General features: G+C 38.9%; 2 protein-coding genes across 3 annotated transcripts; one reads left to right on the top strand and one right to left on the bottom strand.

Moving 5' to 3' along the window:
- The first annotated feature begins 4,173 nt into the window (after nt 1-4,173).
- Nucleotides 4,174-9,144, top strand: LOC113036929 (F-box only protein 40). Of its 2 annotated transcripts, XM_026193543.2 has the most exons (4): nt 4,174-4,472; nt 4,658-4,690; nt 4,803-6,674; nt 8,222-9,144. In XM_026193543.2, the coding sequence occupies exons 2-4, from the start codon at nt 4,688-4,690 to the stop codon at nt 8,402-8,404; spliced, it is 2,058 nt and encodes a 685-aa protein (XP_026049328.2). In that variant the 5' UTR covers nt 4,174-4,472; nt 4,658-4,687; the 3' UTR covers nt 8,405-9,144. The 2 variants fall into 2 exon arrangements, with proteins under 2 accessions (XP_026049328.2, XP_080145190.1); XM_080289064.1 differs by having other exon boundaries at nt 4,174-4,690.
- Nucleotides 9,145-9,180: 36 nt separating this feature from the next.
- On the bottom strand, nt 9,181-10,746 carry ttc36 (tetratricopeptide repeat domain 36). The gene is made up of 3 exons (XM_026193544.2): nt 10,510-10,746; nt 10,115-10,303; nt 9,181-9,523 (listed from the first exon to the last, which is right to left on the bottom strand). The coding sequence occupies exons 1-3, from the start codon at nt 10,613-10,615 to the stop codon at nt 9,255-9,257; spliced, it is 564 nt and encodes a 187-aa protein (XP_026049329.1). The 5' UTR covers nt 10,616-10,746; the 3' UTR covers nt 9,181-9,254.
- Nucleotides 10,747-13,794: the final 3,048 nt, after the last annotated feature.

The raw sequence follows: 13,794 nt of genomic DNA, 5'->3' as shown, positions 1-13,794 counted from the left end.
ATTAAAGCTTATGCTATAAACATGGTTCAACTTGTCTACCACAAGCCCAAAACAGATTTAGTGTAACTAAAGTAATATGAAGACAACTGTAAAGCCTATAAGCATGGAACAGAAGAGAGACTCCCATTAACAACAGATCCTCACAGACAGACTGGATGGGTCACCGTGCCAAACAAGCACACTCATTTACAAAATTACTTATTCAACAATTATTTCCAGAGAACTAGCTTCTAGATATATCACTCAAACACACACACTTGTTTTCACATCTTAATCAGACATCTAATTGACATAATGCTTTCCCATGCTGCTTGCTGTACACCATCGAAAATGAAAGCCCAGCCCTATCCCTTAGCCTAAACCTAACCATAACCTAATTGTAACCCTGACACTAAAACCAGATATTGAGCCTCAAAAATGCCTTCAAATTCAAGTATAGTGATGTGCCAATTTTCTGTCCTCACAAAGATGTCTAAACCTTCAATTCAATTCAATTTTATTTATATAGCGCCGAAAATCACAACAACAGTGGCCTCATGGCACTTTATATTGTAAGGTAGACCCAAAAATAATTCATACAGAGAAAAATGCAACAATCATATGACCCCCTATGAGCAAGCACTTTGGCGACAGTGGGAAGGAAAAACTCCCTTTTAACAGGAAGAAACCTCCGGCAGAACCAGGCTCAGGGAGGGGCGGGGCCATCTGCTGCAACCGTTTGGAGAGAGAGAAGGAGGACGGGATGAAAGACATGCTGTGGAAGAGAGACAGAGATTGATAACATGTATGATTCAATGCAGAGAGGTCTGTTAATACATAGTGAGTGAGAAAGGTGACTGGAAAGGAAAACTCAGTGCATCATGGGAATCCCCCGGCAGCCTACGCCTATTACAGCATAACTAAGGGAGGATTCAGGGTCACCTGATCCAGCCCTATATGCTTATAGCAAAAAGTAATGTTTTAAGCCTAATCTTAAAAGTAGAGATAGTGTCTGTCTCCCAAATCCAAACTGGAAGCTGGTTCCATAGAAGAGGGGGCTGAAAACTGATGGCTCTCCCTCCCGTTCTACATTTCAATACTCTAGGAACAACAAGTAAGCCTGCAGTGCGAGAGCGAAGAGCTCCAATGGGGTGATACTACAAGGTCATTAAGATAAGATGGGACCTGAATATTTAGGACCCATCTTATCTTAATGTAATCACACACAGACAGAGACACACACACACACACACACACACAGACAGAGACAGACAGACAGACAGACACACACACACACACACACACACACACACACACACACACACACACACACACACACACACACACACACACACACACACACACGTGTATATTTTTCAACATTTCTTACTGAACAAAGTATTGACAATGCTGTTGAGGTCCAAAGACCTGGGAATATTCTCATCGTTTTGTCTTCTCTCCTTCTTCTACTTTGAAGCACCATGTTTTGTTTTGTTTTTTGCTTGGCTTGGTTAACTAAATTTATAGTGCTGTGCTGCATGTCAAACATCCAACTGTGACATAGTTTGTGCGGTTTGTGCTCATTTTCCATAAATGACAGCACAGTTAGGAAGTACAAGTAATACACTTACCTGGTATGCCAAACACTATCAAAACTTTTCAGAAAACTTTTAATCAGCACAGTTCAAATTGACTTAGCATGTGCAGCTAAAATTCAGTTCATAAGAAAAACTTAACTGCATAAATTAGGCTTTGGTTCACAAGGTAGAACCATGACTTAAACATATAGTGACATTTTTAAAATACTTCCAATATTAAACGTAGTGAATACATATGCATGCCATGTAATGCAAATTTGATAATTATGTTGACTGGGCCCATTCTACAGCTGCCTTCCAGCTGCGTCATTGGAAATCTTTGACAATGACCACATCCATTAGTAAAGAAGAGACACTGAATAGTTTGAGTATGAAAATTACATTTTTTGAAAACATGATTGGGATGTTGTTTTTAATTTTCTCATTGGTCACATAAAAACTTTAAAAACTAACAAACAAAACAAAAAATGAAACAAACAAACAAAAACACTACAATGCCTTGAAAAAGTGTTAATTAGTGGTCTAGTCAAAGTCTGGATGCCCAACTAGTTATTAGATTTAAGGGCAATTACTTTTTCACCTGGGTCCAGGTAGGTTTGGGTGTCTTTCAGTTAATATATGAAATCACTGTCATTTACTCAGGTTATCTTTGTCTAAAATTAAAATTCATTTATCTTACACATGTGTGAAAATCTGTGCAAAAAAACCTACAAAATCAAGAAGGGAAAAACACTTTTTACAGCACTGTACCTCTCATTTGAAAATGCAATGAAAGCTACATTTATACCGTCTTATTCAACTAAGAACAAGATAGTGAAGAGAGTGTGGCAATTATTGAAAATTGCAGGTGCCAATAGCTAGATATTGTGACAGAGCCAGTCTTTCTATTTCAGTCTTTATGCTAAATTACCATAACCAGCTGCTGGCTTCAGGCATATATTAAATAAACACTTATGAGGAAGGTGTTGATTTATTATTTTTTCCACCAACTTTATGCCAGAAATCAAAAAATCTAAACCTGGTGCTTGTTTTTAAAAACACAGATGTGACTGAAAACACAGACTGGATGATGCAAATTATTTTTTTAACCTTCGAATTACAGTTTCTGGTCGTTCCACGGTGCAGCACAGAAAATCACATCACCAGCAATGTGCAGAGACAAAATAAAAAGCATTTTCTTACTCTAAATGCTGGGGAACAATGCAACGATCAAAGTTTTAATTTGATTGAATTTTATTTAAAAGAGTTTTAGTAAATTTTGAAGCAATTTTACAAAGCTGATAAATCATTTCTGAACTCAACTGGAAGCAATTTTCAGACATTAATCAACTAATCTAACTCCAGTCTCAGCTGTGCTGCTGTTCTGTTGCAAAAAGTAATTTTACTTAGAGTAGGCTTTCTTTCTCTCTTTTTCTTTCTGTCTCTTGCTCGATGTAATGTATGCTGATTGCAGAGCCTATAGAGAGTGAACCAGCTGCCTCTGATAAGCTCTGCATTGTAATCTGTGCCAGGTGAAAAGAAAAAATAAACTTCCAAACTTCCAGATGCCAGTTGTGAAATTCAGTCTACAGCACATTTAACATAGGGTGGAAAACAGGTGTCAGTAGATGTTTATAGGATGGTGCTGTTAAATAAAAAAGGGTAGTTCCACCAGTCTCATTTTGAATGAGTGTAATTAGTTAGAGTTAGTTAACAAGTTTAATGTCTCCCAATTTGTACCATAGCACAGTATTTCTGAAAGAGAATGGGGGAGAAACAATGTAAACATTTTCAAATATGCACTATTTGGATCTACTGCTTACTAGACTTTTAGAGTGGATTAGTCTTGATTTATTAAACCAGTGCTTTGTTTGATGAAGATAATTCCCGACAGAACCATGTTTCCCACAACTGCATCAGTTTCCAGTTCAAAAAGCCTCGAAAAACATCAATAAGATTTGTATAGTGTTAAATACCCCAATTCTTTGATCTTTGGGCTGAAGGAAGAGCAACACTCGGTGTATAAATGCTCAATCAACAATCTCTTTATTCCATACGATTCTCATTATTCCATACAACACTTTGAGCATTACAAATGTCCGGACAGGAGATGTGCACAGGAGGGTGTCTGGCAACATCTCGAAGTATCTAACAGTTACTCTTATAGCTTCTTCCCAGGGCCATAAAGCCTAAACCATATTCTTTCTATCTTACGGTGCCTAAGTGACGGCCTTGGCTTCCTGTTTTATCTCCTCCTGATGAGATGGGGCAGGAAACTCTACACAGTATGTTCTCTTCTCTTTGTAAATGTAACTAATATGTAGTAAGAATTGGCTGGCGAAACATTGGTAGAGTTTCTGAAAGTGTATGAGTGACACCTAGTGGAAGACATGACATGAGCCTAACCTAACCCAACACACTGCATTGTTCAAATTTTGATTAATTAAATAATCACTGAAAAAAAAACTTTAATTAATCTAAAAACTGATTTGGTATTTTAGATGCCACCGATCTATAAAATCAAATAAAAAAAATATTTATTAAGTAATTTATTCATTCAGTTATAGAATATGTTATTTTGAAAGGAAATCAAAACAAATAAGTTCAATCAGTGGGAATAGAATTATAAAGTTTTAACATTATAATGTTGGAAACTCAGTAAATCAAACAAGTTGAAATGTTTATGTTTTTAAGCACAGGGTAACTTTTTTTTTAAGAATGTGAGGACCTGCTTTGATTGCCACCCTCTCAGTGTGAAGCAGTGGTAGAGACTGTAACTTGACCTTGGCTCTTAATGGCTGTGCGACAATGGTGCCCCGTCCCACTGGCCTGTCTGCCCCTTTGTTGTGTCTATTTATATTATCCAGACACTGTGCAGAGGTTATTCAGAGGTGCCAGTGAACAAAGGAACAAAGGGTGAGAAATATTTCTCTTATTGTCTCCACTCTTATTGCTTTTTTCAAAGAAAAACTTTGAGATTTGTGGTTTTCATATTTTTTTTCTTTTTAACCTGAACATATAATTCAACTTATCAGCTGTGAATTTCAGTTTTTTGGTCAGCATGTGACTGTAAACATGTTTCTGGTTTGACTTGTTCTTAGATGATCACGCTGCTGTGTTCTTAAGCCAAAATGGTATGTAAAGTAATTTTCACTTTTTAAAACTATCAGAAATGTTTAAGTCTTACTCTACTTGAAAATTTTACTACTGTTACTACCTTCTGTGCTGGGTTATCTCTCTCATTAGGTAAAAAGCATGAAGATGCCAGTGGGCTATCATAAGCATTGTGACAAGTGTTACAATGTCCACTGTCAAGTCCCTGCGCAGACCTCTGTTTCATGTATAGTCGTGAAATGTCACAAAAACTGTGGTGCAAGCCTCCACATGTGCAAGCAAGAAGAGCACCAGCTTCTCTGTCCAAATGAGATAGTGCCTTGCCTTAATGTTTATTATGGCTGTCCTCTCACCATGCTGCGCCACAGGCTGGCCAAACACTTAGAGGTCTGTCCTGCCAGCTTGGTCTGTTGCTCTCAGGAGTGGAACCGCTGGCCTATTTCAGAAAGTGACCTGACCTTTTATAGAAATGTTTCTGAAAACCCTGTTGTAAACACTGAGGAAAATCTTGATGTTGCTATGGCTCATAGGGACCAAGAGCAGCTGTTTCAATCAATCAAAATGAAGAACATTTTTCCCGAGTTGATATTGGAGGATTCTGCCGTGCAAAACATTGCTGCTGGAATCAACAGTCCTGCAGATAATGCTTGCTGTTCTGTAGACAGTGGTGAATATACAGAAAATGGCAGTGCAAAGTTGGACGAAGAACTGAGTCAAGAGGAGAGAGATACTTTGGCAAAGTGCACAGATGTGACAAGTATTCAAAATTATAGCTCCTGGGAGAAAATATTCAATAAGGAGAAGGAGGGATGCAAGCAAACCATCAAAAACCTGAATAAGGGAGAAAAAGGAAAAGAAAAGGAAGACCAAGAATCATCAAAGAGTCAGAAAGAATTACACCAGGGTGGAGAATGTCCTGTAACTGCCAGAACCATGGACGGTGCCACTGGCCTTGCACCATGGCAAGATGGGGTCCTTGAGCGTTTAGGCAAAGAAGTCAACATTGCAGAATATAATATGTATCTGGTGCACAATGGGGTAATGCTGATTAACTTTGGGCAACTTGCTGCTTGCACACCAAGAGAAAAGGATTTTGTCTATGGGAGTCTGGAGCCCATTGAGGTGAAAAGCGTCCGAACATTTAATGTGCCTACCAGCTATCGAGCAAAGCGCAATCACTTGAAAGACCCCTCGCGCAAGGCCCAAACCACACACCAGAGTGTTGACACTTCAGATCTGGGCATTTCAATTGAGGATCTTCCAAAGTGTGAAGAGGTTAGCACAACACTTCTGTGCTCCCTGGAAAAAGAACTGAAGGGACATTCGATCTCAGAGAGTGTGTCGACAGATGGTCTTTACACAGATATAGGAACACAAACGTACATCTTTTCTTCTGCACCCTTCAAGCAAGATGCTTCCTTAGCTGATGTCATAGCAGGTAAACCTTGTCGTCTTTATTTATACATCGAAGCAGAATCTGTCACTAGAAGACACAACAAAACAAGTTCAGCCTTCAGCTACATGTGTGGCCACTACTTTCGCCGTGATGAATACTGCTTTCACTTCAAGAACGTGCATTCTGACATACAAGCCTCTCTAAATGGCTGGTTTCAGCAGCGTTGCCCTTTAGCATACCTTGGTTGTACTTTCACCCAGATGAGGTTTCACCCAACAGGTCAGGAAGCAATAGTTAAGTTCTCCAAAGATGGCAGCACTCTGGTATTCCAACCAAAAGCCAATTCATCACTCTGTGCAGGTGGGAAAACCTTCAGTCCTAAAAGGAATGATGCACAAAATCTGGATCCCCTAAGCAGCCTTCCTTTGGAGATCATTCAGCATATTGCTGGTTACCTTGACAGTTTTACATTGTCTCAGTTGTCCCAAGTCTCCCATCTATTGAGAGAGGTGTGTGCCACATTGCTGCAGGAGAGAGGGATGGTCTCCCTCAAGTGGGAGAAAAAGAAACACTCCAGTGAAGGAAGTTCCTGGATTTGCCAAAAGAAAGCAAGTAATCTTATTTATCTAGATATATTGGTTTTCTTTTGCAAATGTGTTTTTTTTTTTTTTTTTTTTGGTTATAGTCACTTTATATTCCCTGACCTGTAAATTTGATTGCATTCACAGATAAGTGTGTGCACCATATTGTTTTACCATTTCTATTTATTTACATCATGTCAAACTTCTCTATCAGTTTCCCTTTAGTACCTGGCATCATTCTATTAACTTTCACTGGAAAATCTGAGTCATTCATACAGTATGACAGCAGCTGCACTATAAACACTCCTGACTCTCAATAGTCCTCTCTAACAATATTACAAACTGAGCCGCAGTTGTGTTGGCAACAGTTATTGAGTTCCCACTGAATCAGACCCTGGAGATTTACTGCCTTTGTCTGTGTCCTTGCAAAATATCAGCTTCTTCTAAGGTCAGGAACCACAAGGAAATGAAATTTAGTTTTCTTTCCTGACGTTGGTGCCCAAGCAATGGTTTGCTAATTAACAGCAACAGAAGAAACAAACAAAAAACAAAAAAAATAGCACTACATAGCATATAAAGAAAAATAAGGCGATTGTAATTGGGCATTATTAGAGGTTCACCTACGACAACTAGAATTGAACCCTGGTTAAAGTCACACAGTTAGCTAGCTTGGTGGCTCAGGCCACTACCCCACAAGGATGCCTGTTGGTCCTGGAGCCGGAAATTAACTAAATCCTCTCTGGAATTATTAGAACTGAGTAAAGGGTTCACATTTTAAGTGGTTCAGATTTATGAATACTGAGCTATGGAAATTTAAATGCATGTTTCATTAAAGTACTATCTCTTCAGGACAAAGGGAGCTTCAGGCAGCTAGGGAGTTATAACAAAATGAAATAATTAAAATCTTTTGACTGAGAACACAACTATAATGTTCCAGATTTTTTGAAGATCAAATTAAATATGCTGGTAAAAAAAATTACTTGTTGTTGGTGAGCAGCGAAAATGAAGGTGGGATAGATAAGATATCTATTTTTCAGTTGCAATTTGGTTGTACTTGCTTTCATAATTTTTTAGCTACACAAAGTAGTTTTCCTGCTAACAAACGTGTGATCAAAGCCCCCCTGCTGGAGGTAATGAAGCAAAAAACACTATCAATGCACGTGTGTATATTTTTGCATTGACTATCTCTGTACTGCAGTGATCATGAGACAAAGAGCATGCCGATGACATCAGTGATGTGGAATGGCCTGAGACTTTGCTGCCAGTAAACAGAGTGCTACCATAACAAGTCAGATATGTGATCATTCATGGAAACATAGGATGTTAATAAGACTGTGTAGGCAACAGCTGGGTATTTGCTCTCAGATGAATTGCATAATTTGTATACATTTGTCACGGATCAAAACAGAAATAACACCATGCCCTAACATGTGATAAAAGTATTATGCGATCTAGATTCCATGGTATTTAAAAATAGATTCCTCCTCATCGCAGTATACTGTAGCTGCAAAACAGTTGATAGATGCCATGACAGCCTCCCACACCTCCTTCAATTCTGCCTCTGTGTTTTACAGGTTTGGAAATTCAGCTCTCAGTTTTCCTCTGTGGACAGATGGAGCTTCAGCGATACTCCTTCCATGTCAAATCACCTGGGAACCTGCTCCTTCTACCAGAGAGAAGATCGCACTGAGCCGGTGGCTTTACCCTGCCTGGGAGAGGTCAGAGACAAACACGGGAAACTAAAGCATAAAGGATAACGCTCACGTTTCAGAGCACAGCGGGCAGACCACAACACGAGTTATGCCTTGTTTGAAATCACTGAGACGTAACATGTATGCACTCATCTGAAAAGTGGAAAAAGCCTCCGCATGTAGAGCTGCTGTATAAAATCAGAGCTGCAGTGTGTTAAAGCCCTGCAGAAAGACAATCTGTCGTATATTAGAAATAAGAATAATTTAGTGTAACAGGATATCTTGGTGATGTAATCATCCTTTTTTTTTAAAGCATTTACTCAGATCATTTTTCTCGTTGGTGTGCAAAATTCTCTGAGATGGATCTTGTCATGCAGTGTAGTGTGGAGAGAAACGTGAATGCTAAAAGTCTTTTTTGCATTTCGAATTTTCGCATTTGGGCATGTTTTGCCTGGGGAACATCCTCATGATATTAGATGAACCATTTGGCATGACTGAGATGACAAGTGCTGTTTGTTCCAGCATATTTCATTCTTATGGTGAAAGGCAATGTTTGAAAGAAAAATCAAGGAAGGGGAAATGCTGATGACTGTTTCAGTATGACAAGACTGACATCTAGTGGATAAAAACTTAAGTATCCCATCTGTATCAAATGGTGTGGTTTGGCATTTTAATGCTGGAGATTACATCACATGCTGCATGTGTCATATTTAATAAAATACAGCAGTGCTTGCTTTGTGATGAGAACAACTCAGTTTGAAATAAGTGTGATCTGCATATGTGAATAAATGTGATTTTTAGCTGGATTCGTGACTTTTTTTAAAGCAGCACAATGAACAGAATTTAAAGAACATCATAAAAAGGTTAATTTATTGATTTCAGACTTTCAGAGAAGACGAACACCTAATGTTTTACATCACTGCATGTCAGATGTTTCAGGGTTGCGCATTTTGTTGATCACCTCTGACAGCATTTTGTTACACAGGGCAGCATATGGATTAAGGACCACAGCTTGTTGTCGAGCAAATTCACTTCCAAGTGCAGCTGCTTTTTCAAAATCTGCTCTGGCTTCATCATTCTGGCGTGCTAGTCTATGTAAAAGGCCTCGTTGCACCAGCGCCTGGCAGGCAGTACGCCCAGTGCTGCCGCTCAGAGCAATCGCTTGGTCCAGATCCCCCAGGGCTCCTGCAAAGAGAACAGCACCGTGAACCAAACACATGTCTGGAAAGTTGATTTTTTTTTTTAGGCCATGATGTTCTAAGATACTCAGCTTTGGCTTTGGGTCAGGCTACTGAAAAATTCATTCTGATAAACACAGCTGAAATGTGCTTGAACTACTTTTCTCTCAAGTACTGTGGAAATCAAATAATGAGGAAAAAACAAAAAGTCATTCTCAAGTAAACTGCTCATAACCGAGCATTATCCATTCAAAAGCTTTATATGTATTAGTAATATCCTTGTTCTACTGGTTCAACAACACATAACAATGACTTTCAGATGAATAGACGTTCTTTTAGAAATCTGCAGTTGCTAGTGACATGCTAGTCATTAGTGAGTCAAGGACTGTTGTTTTTGCCTACAAACCTGCCCTTCTTATGTCAGGCAGCAGGTAAAAGCAACCAAACACCACACTATCTCAGAGCACCATCGCTGTTGACAAAGTGCATCAGCTAGACAAAGCTCCGGTATTCACGCTGGCCTTAGACTCGGCAGTCTGATAAGTTGGCACACCATGGCATCTCTGGAAAGGGTTATTATTGAATTTGTTGCACATACCTGCTGTGTCCCCCTTCAGTCGCAGGGCCTGTGCCCGGTTGTTATAGGCAGAGGCTCGCTGAGGAAGAATCTGGATTGCCTGGCTGAACAGCTGAAGCGCAGTTTGTAAATCCCCAGTCTCTGCTGCTGAGACACCCCGCATCTCCAGCTCTTTCACTTGCTTCAGCAACTCTCTGTCAAAGCCACTGTCTGGCAGGAGGAGATAAACAGGTTGAAAAAGGACTCAAACTCAATTGACAGGTACCGTGGAAAGGAAAACAGAGAAATGTCACTCGGAAATCAGTTTGGATTACAATGTCATGTTTTTCGCAGCCCAGAAATGGAATGTGTTCAAATAAATTCAATATACTGTGACATGATATGTTGAGACACACCAGTCAGAAGCTCATGCTCACCATCATCAATTAATTCCTCCTCTTGGTTTAGGCCGGGAATGTCTCCAAAGGGGGTGGTGGGGTTGAATATAGCCTGCAGTACAGCTCTGTCATGTGCCGAGGCCATCTTACTGTCTTACTGGTGTCTGCAAAACAAGGAGAGAAAGACAGGAAGAAAAAATCATTCCACCAAAATTACAGCAGGACAGAGATTTCTTCCTCCCCTAACTTTTGCCATTTCTATTAGCCAATCAGAGAAGGGGGCGGAAGCAGAGGTGGACTTTGAGATTTTCTGGCACTAAATACATCTGCATCCTGTTAACTAAGAAATGCAGGCCAGTAAAAACTGCATACCGCACAGTACAGACATAAGTACACCAGAATAAACTGGACGTCTGTAAACATTGGAAAAACTCTTATTGTTCACTTTATTACAGTTCGTATATTATCAAGATTCATTTTTATCATGATTGTATGTGTTTGCTTTATATCATGACATGTTCACATATGTTTAGTGTCTCTTTCAACCCCTCTGTAAAACACTCTTGCCATGTTTGAATAGTATTATACAAATACTGTTGGCCTGGCTTCATTTGACTCTTGTTGTTTTGGTAGAAGGAGACAGAATAACCCTAATGTTTTATATGATAGTTTGTGTTTGCTTGTTTGATTTATCCATAAGCATACTCTATCCATGGTGGGCCATTTTATTAACCACACAAACTGTTGCCATGAGTGGCAAAGTGGCTACTTTATAAGACCGTAGGTGTACCTAATAGAGTGGCCACAGGTGAATGCACACAGGTGCGCCAAATTAAGTGACCAGGATTTACTTAATAAAGTGGCTGGCCATAGGACTTTATCATAAAATAATAACCGTTACAACAAATACTGGGTGCTTTTATTTTCCTTTGGTTTGCTAAATTTTTGAACAATTTATCGCCCCAAAATTTACTGTTCATTTTATTCAATTTATTAAAATTTTCCAGGAAAATCAAATCCCACTGATGATTTGATTTTAGTCTCAAAAACACAGAAAAAAAAAACTCATGTAAAAAACATGAGACCCTTGCATAGACACATTTGGGTGTTTGTGGATTTTGTGCAAGAGGTTGTTTCTCAGAAAGCTCTAGTAAGTTGTTTGTGGTACTAAAAACACAGGAAGGAAGGAAGATGATGCCGCATCCACACAGATCAGAAGCTATAGATGCCTATCATCCCTACTGCTTGCAGATGTTCCTCCACTTAGCAATATCTGTACCAAAGTATATATACACATTGATCAACTTGCGTATTTGAAAACTGAGAACCATCAGTAAAAATATCTATGATGGTTCTGTTCATCACTCTCCTTGTGCTCTCTACAGGTAACTGAGCTCTTATACCTCTAAAGAAAAAATGTTGCTTTATTGTATGTGATTATTAATATCATTGCTGCTCCTTTGTGCTGCTTTTATCATAGAATTTATGCTTTATTTTAGTACTTCTCTTAGTATATCTCAAATTACTGCGTAGAGAAATAAAACAATTGCATAATAACTCATTTTTGATGTAAAGAAGCTATGTAAAGGTTTGCATTTAGTGCAATTTCAACAAGTTCCAATACATGTTTGTGGTGAGTGTGACTCAAGAAGTACAGTGGGTTGTCTGTTAATCATACGGTTGGTGTTTTGATCCCGTCTCTTCCAGTTTTCATATTGCAAACTGATAATATACCCCGAATAGCCCCTGATGCATTTATGCTAGTCTATACATGTTAAACAAGATGCTTAGGCATAGAATTGAAGCACTCTATGAATGTGTAGATGATAAGGTAAAAAGAACTCTCAGTGTTCAATTAGAGTAACAAAAGCACTATATACGTACCAATCCAGTCTAGGTGCTTGGTAAAGTTGCTGTAAAGTGGTACAACTGAAAGTTTCCCAGAACCTTCAGTTGTAGTACAGGCTGGTACCACAGTAATGATCCTTTAACCACATGTACCCACATTGGGGCACACAAGTTTTACCACAGTTCTGACCTTCTCAACATTTATAATTGTCATCAAAAGGCTTTCAGAAATACTAAATTGAGCATGTGTAGATATCCAAATAAAGCTCTGCTAATCTATGGTACTTAATGTACTGGCACAACAGCAGTGTGGGCCAATGACACAGAGTTTGGAGTTTTGGTTGGTTTATAATTTCTTTTAGTTTTGAAAGTGGATTATATTTGTCGGGGTTTTTTTTAAATAGTTTTTTGTGTTTCCTTGTGTTCATGAATTTCATTACCACTTTGATTGATCATATGTTTTCCTGTTGTTTTATTATTTGCACCTCTACTCTTCAGGTTTGTTAGTCTCTCTTTCCTTCCTGTCTCCTCTGTCTTCTCTTGTGTTCAGTCCTCGTCTCTGTGTTAGTGACTTCTTGTTTTATTTTTCTGTTAGTGATTCCATGTGTTTAGTGCAGGGGTAGGCAACCTTTCTGATGGCCATTTAAAATTTCCTCAGAAGTCACACACAATATAAAGAACCACTTTATAGAATTAGATTTGTTTGCAGATGTTGGCAGCTATCAGCGAATAGTTATCAGCTATTTGAAACAAATCCATAACAAGAACTCCATAACAGCAAATGAACTGTACAACAGAAAATACAAATGCTATTTATGGTCTCCTCACAACAATGATAAGAAAAATAAACTAAGCCAATATGGCATGTCTGTTAATACAGAGACACACATGTTAATCTGATATCTGGTCTCCCACTCAGAGACACAGGTCTCCGAGTGTCCAGCATTCAGACGGCTACCTGAGGATACTCATGTGAGAAAAAATCTGCTCACACAGACATGTAGAGCCAAATACTGTCAATAAGGCCTCTGCAATGTTCTGAAGACAGTTAAACTTGTCAGGTAGTGATGTCCAGCAGGTGAAAATGCAAGCTCCATGAACACGCACAGCTATGGATTCCAGCTGCCTTAATGTTGCATTAACTGGCATTAACTCAGCCAGTTAATGTGAGTCAAATCTAGCTGCTCATTAAAGATTTCTGGTTTGATCAGAAAATAAAACATTGGTCCATACGCCTGAAAGTCACAAAAATGCATTGTGTCTCGAGTCTAAGGATTTATCCATATATTTCCGTGGTGCTGATGCTGTGCTTAGCGGAAAGCTAACAACGTCCCAAGTTATTTTTAGCCAATTACAAGTTGAATCTAGTAGTTGGGTTTGTTAGCTAAGATACTGTCATTAAGAAGAGGTACAACTAATGTGTCTATGCGAGCTGATTTGCGATGTGCATCGCTGGCGCGGCCATTTATATTTTTA

This window comes from Astatotilapia calliptera, chromosome 14, assembly GCF_964374335.1.
Source record: "Astatotilapia calliptera chromosome 14, fAstCal68.1, whole genome shotgun sequence".
Taxonomy (NCBI): domain Eukaryota; kingdom Metazoa; phylum Chordata; class Actinopteri; order Cichliformes; family Cichlidae; genus Astatotilapia; species Astatotilapia calliptera.
Note: the sequence above shows the minus strand (reverse complement) of the source record. Positions and strands in the feature narration are given on the sequence as shown.